This window comes from Crassostrea angulata, chromosome 5 (genome assembly GCF_025612915.1).
Source record: "Crassostrea angulata isolate pt1a10 chromosome 5, ASM2561291v2, whole genome shotgun sequence".
Taxonomy (NCBI): domain Eukaryota; kingdom Metazoa; phylum Mollusca; class Bivalvia; order Ostreida; family Ostreidae; genus Magallana; species Magallana angulata.
In genome coordinates this window covers 32,520,100-32,534,420 of record NC_069115.1, presented here as the reverse complement: position 1 = coordinate 32,534,420, position 14,321 = coordinate 32,520,100, and the positions used below count along the sequence as shown (strand labels likewise).

General features: G+C 34.7%; 1 protein-coding gene across 4 annotated transcripts in view; it reads left to right on the top strand.

The window, feature by feature from the left end:
• Nucleotides 1-3,861: 3,861 nt before the first annotated feature.
• LOC128184283 (protein kinase C-binding protein NELL1-like) overlaps nt 3,862-14,321 on the top strand; it is a 39,849-nt gene continuing 29,389 nt past the window's right edge. The window contains exons 1-2 of one of the 4 annotated variants that reach the window (XM_052853710.1): nt 3,862-4,168; nt 5,339-5,724. In XM_052853710.1, coding sequence (XP_052709670.1) covers nt 5,655-5,724 — 70 coding nt within the window. In that variant the 5' untranslated portion in view covers nt 3,862-4,168; nt 5,339-5,654. Of the gene's footprint in view, nt 4,169-4,541; nt 4,642-5,338; nt 5,725-6,020; nt 6,107-14,321 lie in introns of those variants that run through there. The other 3 variants (XM_052853711.1, XM_052853713.1, XM_052853712.1) reach the window with 3 other exon arrangements.

Here is a 14,321-nt window from a genome sequence, read left to right as displayed (position 1 = left end):
AACCGAGCACTATAATGCATGAACATGTAATTGTTATTGATCATTCTAAGCCAACCTAGCTCATTCGTGTGCAGATGTCAAGTATACAACTAATATTTTAAAACACAGAACTTCAATTCTTTCTATATCGGACGAGCAAATACAAATGTTTGAAAAACTCTTTTTGAACAAGCACTGCGTGAATATGCATTGGATTATCGGTCGATCAGAAATATAGATCTATATGTATCTACACATTTAAAATACAAAATTTAAGACAATCAAGGCTGTGCATATTGATATGTTAAATGATTGAATCATTATATATATTCTCAAAAAATAAGATCTCGTTTTTCAAGCTTACACCTTTAAGAATTTTACAGAAAATCGCATACTAAGTATTTAAATATATTGCTGATTTTCTTTTAACAGTCACATCATTTCTGATTATAAAATATATTTTCACCGCGTGTAAATATATCACATTTTGTTCGATTTGTTAATTTTTTCATCTATATATAGCATATATAGGGTGTTAATGGGGGGAGGGGCAAAAATTTGCTAGAGGTTCGGACTCCCTCCCCCCCACCCCCCCCCCCCCTCTTGAATACTAAGTACAGAAAAATCTCCGTGGGATTTAGTGAGTTACTTTTCTTTGGATATTGCAGAATACATGATGGAACTCTTTACGCAGAAACATTCACCAATTATTACGCAAATTTTTATTTCGCAATAAGATTTTGAAACATGTGAAATTTGAACTACATAGGTATACTAAAAGATTGTTATGACATGATAAATTTACACTGTATGCACTTCAAACCAATTAAATTTCATCCGATTTACTCCGCCTATTACTGTATAAAACCCACGTTAACATGCATACATATCAGATAAACTTATATTACTTCGTATAAAGCAGTATATAAAATATGTGATCAAAGAAAACCGTAGTGTGCAATTTGTCACTAAGGTTATCGAAACGACACAGAATTTTGCCCTCCGGACGGAAACGGAAGAGGAGGTTTCGGAATGTCTGAAATTCAACTATTTGTATGTGTGCATGCCCCTCTCTCTTTGAGTCTGGGAGAAGTCGAAGGAACTTCGTGCAGATTTTTAATTGCCGAAGCGGAAGTGGTTGAATATATTAAACGTCTTGAGTTGAAATGGAGCTTTGAATATCAAAGTGTGAAATTGGTTTAACTAAGATAGCGTTCGCTCATCAAGCTATTCTGAACGATTCGTAAATTTCGCTGATCCTCTTGAGCGCTGACTGATTTTATTCTATTTCTGTTGAGAATATAATGAAAGAACTTTTATTTTTTTGGTTTTTGTCCTTCTATTTTCATTCTTTGGTCTAAAGATTGGTCGGCATTAGTTCTTGTATAACAGATTTATTTTTGCCATGGTGCCGCGTAATTGACGCGAAAAAAGAGAGGAAAAAGATATATTTATTAATAACTGGTTTATTTTGGGATGGTTGTAAGAAGTATGAAAATTCAGCAATCTTCGGAGCCAAGCTACATCATATAGCAAGGGTATATAGCAGAATTTTAAACTTCTACTTGCAATTCTTGTAATAATTAATGCTAGACACCTCTCTGAGTAATAATGGTTTTTATGGCTAAATTTTATTGAAGCGTGGATGAGTAAACACCCGGTTTCCGAAGGGAATTATAAAATTATCATTCATCCAATCTCGATGAAAAACAAGAGTCACGATTCTATCTTGTATGGGCTATAAGATGAGAAGTTTCGGAGCTTAATTCTCTGAGACATGTAGAAATTACAACAAAGTCTAAATACCAGAGGAGGAATTAAAACGGGCGATAATGAATTGTAAAAATCAGCAGCCATTATCGATCTCCGAGGCTTGCCTGATTCTCACGAGGATTGTTGCAGTGTTTAAGGGAAATAAAAGGCACATAAAAGATAATCTGTCTGCTCCGACCAGACGCCGGTTGATGAAGATGTTCATCTCTCTCTCTCTCTCTCTCTCTCTCTCTCTCTCTCTCTCTCTCTCTCTCTCTCTCTCTCTCTCTGGCGCCCACCCTCTCGGACACATGGGTAATTTCCGGGTGCTCTGGTCTCTCCCGACATCACTGGACTCCCTCTTGAGAAATCCGTGTCAACATGTATATCAGTCTCTCTCTCTCTCTCTCTCTCTCTCTCTCTCTCTCTCTCTCTCTCTCTCTCTCCACAGAAAGGTTATCTCCGAAGCATGGTGTACCTCCATTGTCAAGCATCACGATTTCACTATGAATGATAGAAATAGGTAAAACACTTCGCAGGGGGAAGGCTATAGTTCGTTGTGTTTTAAACTGTTTTTATTTCTAAAAATGTGTTCGATTTTTCTTACTCCTCATATTCTCTTCTAAAAATTACTGATAATTACAACAAAATCTGTATTTTTTGTGGGCGATGCCTTAAAAACCTGTTGCTGCTTCAGAGACAAAATTTACACCAAATCTTCAATTATTCAAATTAAATGTTGCACATGCAGATCGAGTGCCCATTCTTCTCAAATTACAAATTACTTCGTTACATGGGAATTCTTTTCTCTTCTTCTAAATTTTAGGTTTATACAGCATAATATATGTATATCTTGCAACAGTGCTTTATAATTTGTGTAAACAAAACATTCAATTTATAGAAAAAAATTAGATATGATCATATATGTTCAAGGATCATTAATCTGTTTGTCTAGCTAGCGATTTCATCGAAAAAAGACGCTTTGAGTATTAACCAAAAAAAATTGATTTCGCTTATTTCACCGAAATCTCTGATCTACTAGAAATAAATCAAACGAAACGAATTCTTTCTTTTGCCTAAACGATTCGATTTTTCTTCGGATAAGATTTTATTTCAGCAAGATGTTTTGAACTAAATCTCACCCATTTATAATAAAATTTCGTCTTCTCACTTCCTATCAGTTGCTTTTAACGTTTGGCGATTTTAAGAATGTGGTTTTCTCTTCATGAACCCCCGTTTCCCACGCTTCATCCCCCTCTGTTTTTGAAAAAAAAATGCACAATGCTAAAACAGATAATCTTCCACTGTGGTCAGCACGTGCGCGTATCTTCCGGTCAGAAAGGTGTGCGCGTGCTTATTTATTTTTCTTTGTCTTGGAATTCGTTTTGGTTTCATTAAAACCATTCAAAGTTCTAACCTTGTAACGGTGCGCTGCACGGAATTTCTCATTGAAAATTGGCGCATCCTCCTTCTTTTAGACTGTATTTCCCGGTGAATGAACGAAATCGAAGAATTAAACATTTACACCAATTCAAGATGTGCTTGATCGAACATTAACTTCTCCCTCTCCCTCTCTTTCTCTCCCAAATGGTCGATTCTATTACAAAGAACAAAAAGGCGTATAAATATAAACACTATATACATATACATGTAGATACCTTGAATTTGCGTCATAAGGACTAAATGAAACTTCAATTAAAGGCAGTTGCCAATGAGTATTTCATGAATAATCATTGTATTTACGTCATACTCTCGAGACAACCTACCAATTGGTCTCCAGTACATTACTATCCAGTTAGTTTGCAATAAGCGAGAATACAAATATTATGTGTGCATATACAATTCTCATTTGACCTCAAATGATACAGGGCCAGATGTCAAGGCCAGTGAACAACAATATACTATGAAAAATCTCGGTCATCGAAAAAAATCGAATGAGCGGCAAATTGTCATTTGTAGGGAGAGACTGTCTCCAATCATCGAATCTGGTGCAAATAGAAGGGTGTAGCGACGCTATTTTGACAACTCGCGTGAAAACTGGATGGTATAGCGTATCAAAATGGGTCAGACTTCATTCAGGTTTTGGACGAGTAATTGTTTTTGGTGTGTGGATACATTGTGTGTGAATGAAACCTAGAACCAGGATCCTAGTGACGTTTTGGTTAAAACCAATTTCGCATTAAGTTGTCTTTTTCTGTGTATATAAAAGAAACACTGGAAATCGACCCAAAAATAAATCTCACGGCCTTGCTTTAAAATAAAAGCAGGCTGCGCAGTTTGCAATAGCGAAATTCGATATGCAACATGATTGGGAAACTGAGTAATAATAGACATGACGAAACCATGGAAAAAAGAATAGACTTTGGGAAAGTTTTGGCAACCATTCATACGGGGAAGGACGCATTAACGTAGAACTATATAGCTGAGGGCGAGAAAGGTGAGATTAATTTCATTAAATATTTACATATCATAACGATATAATGGACATTAGAGCACTTCGTTTCTGGAGGCGGCGCTCTCTTCCTCCCTCCAATATATATAAATGAAGTCCAATATTCTGCTACATATCCGAACTAAAGAGTGCCAAAATCTGACCATTTTTTCATTACTGAAAGAAAGACATTCGGACTTGAGTTTTTCTCTCTAGTTTTCTCATATTAATCCGCTTTTATTCTTCTGTCTTTGGTGAGTGCATGTACGTATGTACCGGGGATGGTTCGGAATCTCAAGAGAGTTGCGCTACTCTATAGAGTAAAGATACCATGGTCTCTCATCTGCAGACGCTTATTAAAAACGTGGCTATGTCTGTCAGGTATTTAGACGCGGGGAATAGACAACGAATGGAGAGAAGCCCGAGGAGGGGGAGTATGTACTAATCAGCTGATCGACGGTTCGCGCGTGCTTTTGTCTGTAAGTTGCTTTTACCTCCGCGTCGGCAGTTTGGGAGTCACACTTTTTACACTATTCTTAATTTCCTCTCATCATTTTTCTCGAGACGGTGAGAGCAAAAAGACCCGTACGTGTGTGAAATACTCTAAATACTATTTTAGCCTGAGGAAAAAAACCAAACGTCGTGGTTAATAAAAATTCGAATTTTCAAAGAATTGGATTAACCAAAATAATTTTACATTTTTTTTTTTTTGCCTTTTATCAAGAGGGAATACCGGATTAGTGAGATTTTCTAAATTTACTTGTTACGTAATAATATTCTGGAATATAGTGTGCAGCGTTGGAACCACTTGTTGGCTTCGGTAATATCAAAATAATCTCTTGGCGGTATATATCTGTCTGAAAATCAATGAATGAAAAAAAGAGAGGGAAGAGAAAAGGAAAAGGTCGTACATGCTCTGTAAAGAAATTTTAAGACGTGTGGTATTGTGTGGAGATGGTAGATTCCCAGTTTCGTTCTGAAGGAAGGCTGCTTTGGATTTAGTATCACACGTCACATGATTGCATCACGTTCAAATCGAAGTGTTCACCCTCTGAATCATAATGCGGGATTTAATAAAATGTTATCAAAATAGACAAACAGTCTTATCTGAAGAAGCGTCAACTCGTCTTTCAACACTAGATATAAAACTCATTTTCTTCAAATTTTCTCATTAAGGTGTTTCCATTTATATACATACAACCTGTTTGCTGAGGATCGAAGAGAAAGTGGTGGAGACTGAAGATCGATCGAAAAAAAAAGACGAGCTGCTGGCAATTAACATTAAAAAGAAACAAAACTATTTTTTCTCTTGAGGATTTTATTATATAGTTGAATACGAACGAAAGGACACGAGGTGATCTACGATTTTAAGGGGGTGTAATGTCCCTTCTTACCTGGGGGGTATCAAACAGAGGCCTCACATTTGGGATACAGGGAACGGAGACATGTTTTTTGTAAAGGATTCCGACCAAATTTTCCAATTGGAACAGGCATGGGACCATTCGGTAACGGATACTTTATACGATACATCGCAACTCTATACATAGTCCTAACAGCATGCGGTAAGTATTTAATACTTTGAGTTCATACAAATTGAAAAAAAAAGTCCACGGTGTTGAATTGTCTTTTTCTCCAATTAGCATCATCCCTAATCAGTTTATCGAATATAAAAATAATTGAACACACTATTAAACTTTTTGTTTTCAGTATGTTCCCATAAAATCATACTTTGACACATATAAATAATTTTTTTTTTAAATAAAATTTTGATATCTTAAATTTTTTACCGTAAAAAATGTTCGTGTCATGCTTTAATTTTACTTAATCCTTTGCCGGATGTGAGGTACCACGCATGCAAATATTGCAAAGGAAGTCGCTGGTCTTTTCTCCAAATAAGTTACTCTTATGGAAATTAATCAACTTTCACGATATGTACGATGTTGGGTAATTACTGTGCATAGAACTTTAATATTCCTGTTTGGGTGAAATAATGTTTATTTTTTTAATTGTATGTTATATTTATATTAAAGAAATATCTGACTTTCTTCAAATGTTAAAAGTCCAGAACAGCCCGTATCTCGCAACGGATTACTGGTTTGATTTGAACGTAATCTTTCAGTCATCAGTTCTGACGATGTACATCATATCTCGTAAATAATTATATAAAAGATCTTCATGTCTAATTTATACTAAAGAAAGAGAGTGCACATAAGTCAGTTCGATCGAGTTTAATTTTCGTTAAGTGATGAAAACGTCTCTGGAAGTGTTTCAGCTTACAGACGTAGTGGATTTTTTTCAAGGGTTGAACCAAATAATGAAAAAAAAAATGGAGAAAGAACAACGAAGTCTAAATTGAGAAAAGTTGACACCCTGCTAATCCATGCTATTGGCATGGTACCAACAACCCGTCTGGGTCAAAGATTCTTCTTGTGTAATCTTGCCTCAGAATTTCTGATTGCCTTGCTTATGTAAATACTGTGTGGTATTCTCGCGGCTCTGGTATTTTTTTCCATGAAATATTTTTAGGAAGTTCGATGACTGTTGGATACTTTATATAAATATAAAAGATTTCTATTTCTCTTTTACCCGTTCACGATCATTGATCTTATGAATTATGGGCATATTTTTAAATGTATAATCCTTATACGGCTACTATAATTTTTTTCCTTTCGCAAAATAAAACTTTTGCCAATATAGGACTGCAAGAATTATGCTACTTTTAATTTTCTATGCTGCGTAGTATTATCACGGAAATTCTTGACCCCCTAATTTTCTCGCCCACACAAGATTGTATGTGTGGGAAATGTAATCGATGAGTAATTCGGTTTGCCGCCGTATTTCTGTGTCATATAGTAAAATTTGTCATATGGAGGAAAAATTTTTAGTGATGAAATAACTCAGCAATCCTAAAATGTGCTGTATTTATGACACCTACATGGTTGAAGAGCTACTCATATCTCAAGTTTGTATATCTTATCTTAAGGAAAGCTTTGAGTTACACAGAAATGGTTTTAGAATACTGAGCCATCCCTTATTAAATAATTAAACCAACCACTGTAAGCCAATTTTCCCATTGCTTGAACATGATTCAGATGTATACTAATACTAAAACCTTGGACACATCAAATGCACTCCTCCTCATTTCTTATCTTTGTATTATGTGGTAAGCCCTGATAAATTGGCCCACCCTTTACTTTTGAGGGGAGAACAGAGTTTATCAAGTGACACTTGATTGGGGCCTAGTTTAAATTGACCACCCTTTATCAGCTGACTGTTATCAGTATATATATATTGGTCATTAACTTATGCAATTTCTGTTGACGAGTAGCTTTGATGCATACATTGTGTTGACATGCACTGAAGCTGATGCCAATATACATGTACCTCCTATAAGCATTTCAAGTGCAGCCATATTTTTGTATTAATTTCACTTTGATACCAGAAAGAAATGTTGGGTGGAAAAATATATTCATTAAATATATGTTAAAAAAAATTGAAAATGCTTGATTTTTTCGGTTATCAGAATGGCATTAAGCAAGGATGCACAAGATTTATTACAGGTTTCCGAAAAGATATCTCCAATCCTGAAGTCACCTAAGCAATGTAGTGAGACATTAAGATACATTTAATCTCAATTTGATGCAGTCTTTAAAACTTGTTTTCCCCATAGATGCGCAGTATATTCTCCCGAGCTGAATTTGAAAATAAATAGTCTGTGGTTAAGCCTTATCAAACAAATGGTTAAATTTCTGCCAAATGGTGTTAAAAACACGAGAAGACTCTAAAATATAACAATGCAGGATGCTTGATAATACCATATACAAATTTATTATCGGGCCATCCAAAGGGATTAAGCAGTGGGTGCCCAATTGTGTTTCCCTTTAACATTTGTAATTAATTAGATTTCGAGACAAAATATTGATGATTCCTACATGAAACTTCCAGGTCTTATCTTTCCAATAACTCATTTTGAAGGTTAGTTTTTAGGTTTCAAGTTTGCACCTATTTGTTTCTTTGGTTGATGAAGACAAATGGTTTCAGAGCCAAGTCTGTTAGAAGGGAATTTTCAAAGCCACTGTGATTAAAAGATTAAAATGGAAAATTTATTTATATAGAACAAATTTTTTTGGTCTGAGAGTTAACCAATATATATTTTTGAAAGTAAAAGCATTGATTGTGGACATGGAAAAAATGAGAGAAAAATAAACTTTTATAATCGGGAATGACTAGATAATTGTTGCATGGGGAGAATGTAGAGCCTGTGTGTAGCAAAACCGTTGATTACGTTACGCAGGAAGTGTAATTTATAACAGGCCATAAGTTATCAGAGGCAGACAGGAGTTTAGCAGCAAGTCAATTTATTTGCAATGTGATTCATTAAGAAAATTAACAATTATAACTTCTCTTTCTCCTCCCCTCCCTCTCTCTGCAGCCAAATGCTGACTCAGTTTTCTAAAACAGGTACTTGCCACACTGTGTATATATAATATGTGTGTAAATGTTTCCCGTGCTCCTAACAACCCACCTTTCACTTCAAAAGAAATGCAAAGATACTTGTTTGTGCTAAAGAATTTAGAACATTACATCATAGCCCAAGTGCTTCAGCATTTAGCTTGATTGAGACAGGTTTTTTCTTCGTTTCTTCTATATTCGAGACCATGTATTTAGTCTGAAAGTTTAGCTTTTGTTGAGGGAAAGTTAATGCATAGATTGTTGGTCTTTTCACATGGTGATTATATAGCAACTCTTATTGGCAACCTGTTAGCCTGCAGTGCGATGGATGCTTTTACATCACAGACCAGATAATGCTGCTCAATTTATTCTTGCGCTTTGAGACTTTTGAAGAACTCGGGATCTGCAGTGCATCTGACAGCGTTTCAGTTTAAAAATTACAAAACCTCTCGCAGATACCAATTCCGAATTCATGCTCAATTTTACCAACATGTAATCCCTCAATCCCCATTCTAGAAAAGGTGGATGGGAATTTCAGACTTAATTTAACCTTCGAAATAATTCACAGCCTACAGTATATGTAGTGCTCTTTTTCCAGACTTCCTCTCTATCAGCCTTTGAAGTAATTTTATTAATGAAGGTGGAGAAAAAATTTAAGGCTGCATGTACAGTTAATTACATTACTGAACCATTTTACAATGAAAGCATGAGTATGATGATGCTTGCTTGCTGACTGTACCCAAGCTTGTGCAATACATGCATTTCTTGTATTTATACCTGTTCTAAATCTTGCCACATTGTTCCATTGACAGACAGTGCATTTGGCTGTCTAGAGAGTCGCAGAATGTGTATCATTCATTCTTGACATTAGTTAAGAATATGGGGGAAGATGCACATGATAAAAAGTGCAGCACCAATGCATTCATCAGCTGTTTGCACAGATTGCTGATAATTATTTTATATTTATAAAAAATAGTAAGGTTTTTATTACACTAGTGCATTTTGGAAAGTTTTCAGACCCTAATGAAAGACAGTAATAATGAATTGTAATCTCAGATGATTAACTCTTGTTGGAGTCATCAGGTATTTTTTTATGAGAAGCCGTGATATCATCCAGTTTAAAACACAAAATGTCTCAATGTCAGTCATCAGCTTAAAAACATCTAGAATGAATGATACTGAAAATATTTGTTGGGAGGAGTTTTATTGGTGTTTGAAAGTGCATAAGTATTTGGTTCATTTTTTTTAAAAAGAAAAAATCACTGATTTTTGTACACATATGCTTTCTTGCAATTGCTTATTCAGAATGAATAACCTGCATGCTCCATTAGAAAAAATTGAGATTATACAATGTATACTGGAGCAGTTTGAACTTGAACCTTTGTTATTTATACAAAACAATTTACATGACATGATGTTTATCTAGCAAAGCTCTTAAGTAACTTTATTTGTGACATGAATTGTCTTCAAACCTGGAAATGGTATTAATGTAACTTCACATCATATCAAAGGGGGGAGAAAATATGAGCATCATTTGTGTTATCATTGCATTTCATTAGCACCTGGTCCGCATGGCAAGTCTGATTCAGAGTGAATTAGTAGTTTGTCATCACTAACAATACTAATGGAAGAGAACCAATTCTTTGATAAGTTTAGATCTTGAAATACTACATTATTTACCAATTAAGTGATTTTAGAGTTATATGACACTTTCCTCAAATATCAACACATGGTTCAAATCCAAAGAAATTAAAATTAACTCAGACTAAGAAGATGGCCATAACAATGAAGATTGTATTGTAGGGAGATGAGGGTTAGAGAATGGTATAACTCATGTATTTTTTTTAGGGGGGAGGGGGGTATTTCATTTATCCATTTTTTTTGGGGGGGGGGGATGATTGTAAGGATTATCTTTTACCCTTTTCTTAATCCTTAAAATCAGGTCAGAGTGGGTCAAGGTTAACAAGCTTCTAGTTATTAATAATATAATTGACTGAAGTAGTCTTCCATTAACTTTGTCAAAGTTCATCAATAATTGTGCCATATCTCCAATCTCTTAACCCTTCAAGATGGATGGAGTTGGCAATGTCTATTATGAATTCTATACATTAGATCCTTAAAGAAATCTTTAGTCTTAAATTGATTCTTCAAAGGCTTCATGCTTCACAGCTTGGTGTTGGTGTAAAAGTATACAAATTATCTTTAACATGCACTTTCTATTGAGTTTTACTTTTTATTTGATTGTAAAAGGGGTGGGTGCCTTTAAATATGGATTTCTATGCAACATAATGTTTTAATATTGAGCATATGTTTTTTCTCCTCTATTACTAATTCTATTTTATTTAAAAAGGGAGTTAAAACTCTGGAATACCATTATTCCATCAAACATCGGACCTAAAAGTAATAAAACGTGGAAAGAGATAAACTTAGAAAGAGGTCTTGATTAGAGGTTTATCATTAAGTGATTCAGAGTTTACGTCAGTTGCTTTATTAACAAAAACTTGTTTCTTAATCAAATTTTTTGGTGGAAAAAGTGAAAAAAAAGACATGTGGTTTGATGAGTTGTGTGCAGATTTCTTCATTATAACCTGAGCTTTTTATTAATTTTTTGGGGGATGAATTTAGGGTTTTTGGGGGGTTATTTAAAATAAAGATTACTGGCTTTTTAGTTGCAGTGAATTTGATAGAGAGTGTTTCTTGAAACTTTAACCTTAGCCTTAGCTTCAACATTATGAGACTTTCAGAGTAGTGAAGTATATCTTTCTTTCTATTTTGAAATCCAAGTGTTAAAAGCCCCATACAAGTATCTAAGCTAGAAAAGGGGTAAGTGCATCTAGGTGATGCAGGTATCTTACTGGATGAACAGATGCACCATACTGCTCTGTTTCCAATGTTCTGTCTCTGCAATGTAATGCATTGTACACATACTTAATGATCCACAGTTTTTGTAATGGGTGCACTGAAACTAAAAACTGTTGGTTTTTCTTTTTTTTCATTGAAAGCTCCATAAAATAGACAATGTTCATGAGCAAATTTTTATTTTGTTCTGGATTGAACTGATGGATCGTGGATGATAATTAAGTCTACAGGAAATGGATAAGGAGAACTATAGTCTCTGCTCAGTATTCAGAGAATAAATCTCTGCTCCCTCATTCCATTTGAACAGCTAATCTTAATATGATATTGTACATGGTATATAGAATCATATGAATTGTATCATCTCTTATATTGACCATATTTCTAGATAATGCAATCCTCATGAAAGTCCTTTCTTGCAAAATTGCTTATTTAAAAAAAAACAACCCACTCAATTTAATATAGTTGTTTTACATCATAAATGTGTCATGTACAGTAGCTGGAATATTAATGAAGTTCCCATGATTTATCAGTTGCTTATGATGAAGTTGTCTAAGAATTTTGTTAGAATTTTCGGTTTTTCTGATGGAGGGAATACCTTGGTATTGGCTTGCATAAATACAGTATATGGTTATCCGTGTCTTTGATACATTTCGTGTTAAGCTTGGCTTTTTGCCGTCTGCTGGAAAATAATTTAATGCATCTTCATATTTTGTTTAGGCATGAAGATAGCAATATATTTCATAATAGAGAAAAAAGACATCGTAAATTGATCCATAGCGATTATTGAAGATGTATCACTTATTGGGAGTTGGTGCAGAGATATAAAAGACATTCAAATTCTGTGAAGTCTCGAATTTCTAGCTTTCCTTATCAGAATCATATTTTCATATCAGAACATTTGAAGCTTTTCTGTAATGTTCATTAAAAAGTCAGACATATGATAAATGCTCAATTTTTTTTCTCCTTCTTTATAAATTGATTCAAATAAAGGCAAAGGTGCATTTGTATGACTGCAAGAATGAGAGATTAAGACAATTTTTGTCCAAATTGCTTTACTTTTCCTTGAGATTGCCTTTTTTCTTCCAGTATGTTGTAATGGTTTCCATTCAAGTGTTTCCGCTCTTAAGCATCAAGTTTGGTTTTTTTGTCAGTTGTGGAAACTGAAGAAAGGTTTTCACTGAGTGTTAAGCCTGCACAGCTGATATGTTGAAAGGTCATCGTAGTTAAGTGGTCCGAATTCTTGTCAAATCTGTGCCAAGCTCAGGAGATCTTATATAGCCACTATGTCTCTCAACAGAATCGCCAATAAGCTCAGACTTCTAAAAAAGAGAGTAATTATGTTCCATGTTCCAATGCATGTAAACCCCCACACTTTCACTTCATTATCACAAGTAAATCAAATGAAATGCTACTTCATAGAGTAGGGAAAGTGTTCAAAAATACATTAATTCAGAAAACGAACCCAGAACAGATATTTCGTTCATATCAGAACTCTATCTTAAACATCATTTCTAAATAAATTAGATCTATCCTTAGGATAAACAAAATATCTTTTTGTTTTGACATCTCCAAGCATGTAAAACCAAGGATTTGTTTATAGAAAAGGGTGATCAAATATGATATATATTCATGCAATGTTGTATTTTCGTCAATATTTCATATGATTATTTATATTGTCAGGAGGGTTGCAATGGGGAGTTCTGTGCTCTTTCTGATCCCGTAACACAAACAGTTTGCCGTGGCAGGTAGAAATAAGGACAAAAGGTCCAGGTTGGGAAGCTCATGTCAGAAGAGAAGATTTTTTTTTTGGAGGGGGGGGGGGGGGGAGATATTGAGCAAAATATTGAGCAAAACAGATTTATCATTCAGCTAGATGTAGTTTATCTAGAGAGCCGAAAAACCTGCTTATAATTGTGTTTTGGAATCTTGTTGCGGCTTGATAATTGGTAAATGCATGTACGAGTAGGTTTTTGGCTGGTCATTTTACCATCAGAGCTACAAAATGAAGAGTTGTTACTCATTAGTAACATGTATCGACCTGAGGTTTTTAAATTTTCTTAAATATCAGAAGCCTTTATACTTGTAGAATTTTGATAAGTCACTATCATTTTCAATAGTTTTCAATTTTAGTTTTGATTTTACTAACTTTAAGCAGATGCAAAATCTCATAAAGTAGAAGATTGATAATGAATATGATATGTAAATTTGGGTATGAATTTGTCTTAGTTATCGTGAATAATATGCTTCCTTTAATCCCAAAAATAACTTAAAAATTACTTAGCTGAGTATTAGCAAGGTCTTCTACCAAAGGCTTACATGGTGAGGTCATGGAATGATGCATGCAGCAAATGAATGGATGAAACGCTCATCCTGATAGAAAGCCACGCAGATTAATAAAGTGTCTAAACCAGATTAACATGCTTAAGACAGATTAACATGCCTGCAACATGTGTTACCTTGCAACAGGGAAGCTATTCATTTCCCCAACAATTACTTTAATCACAGTTTAATGAGGCTTAATGTGTCTGGGAACCTCTCAAGGAGTAGGAATGCTACTAATACATACATCAGAGGAATTACTGGGGAGGATTAGCCGTAACTAATAGCCTGTGGATTATCTGTTGATGTGTGCAGGGATATATTGGCTGCATTGTTCACTGTCATCGCTGCACTGAGATGTATAGGGTGACCTTGCTCAACATCCGGCTCACTTTGGCTCAGTTGCATGGGTTCATTGACTTTGTCTGTTGCATAACTGATCCAGTATCACACAGGTCAATATTTCGTATATTTAGTGAAGCACTGGTTTATTTAAAAACATGTATTCTAGATCTGTTTAATAGTCCAG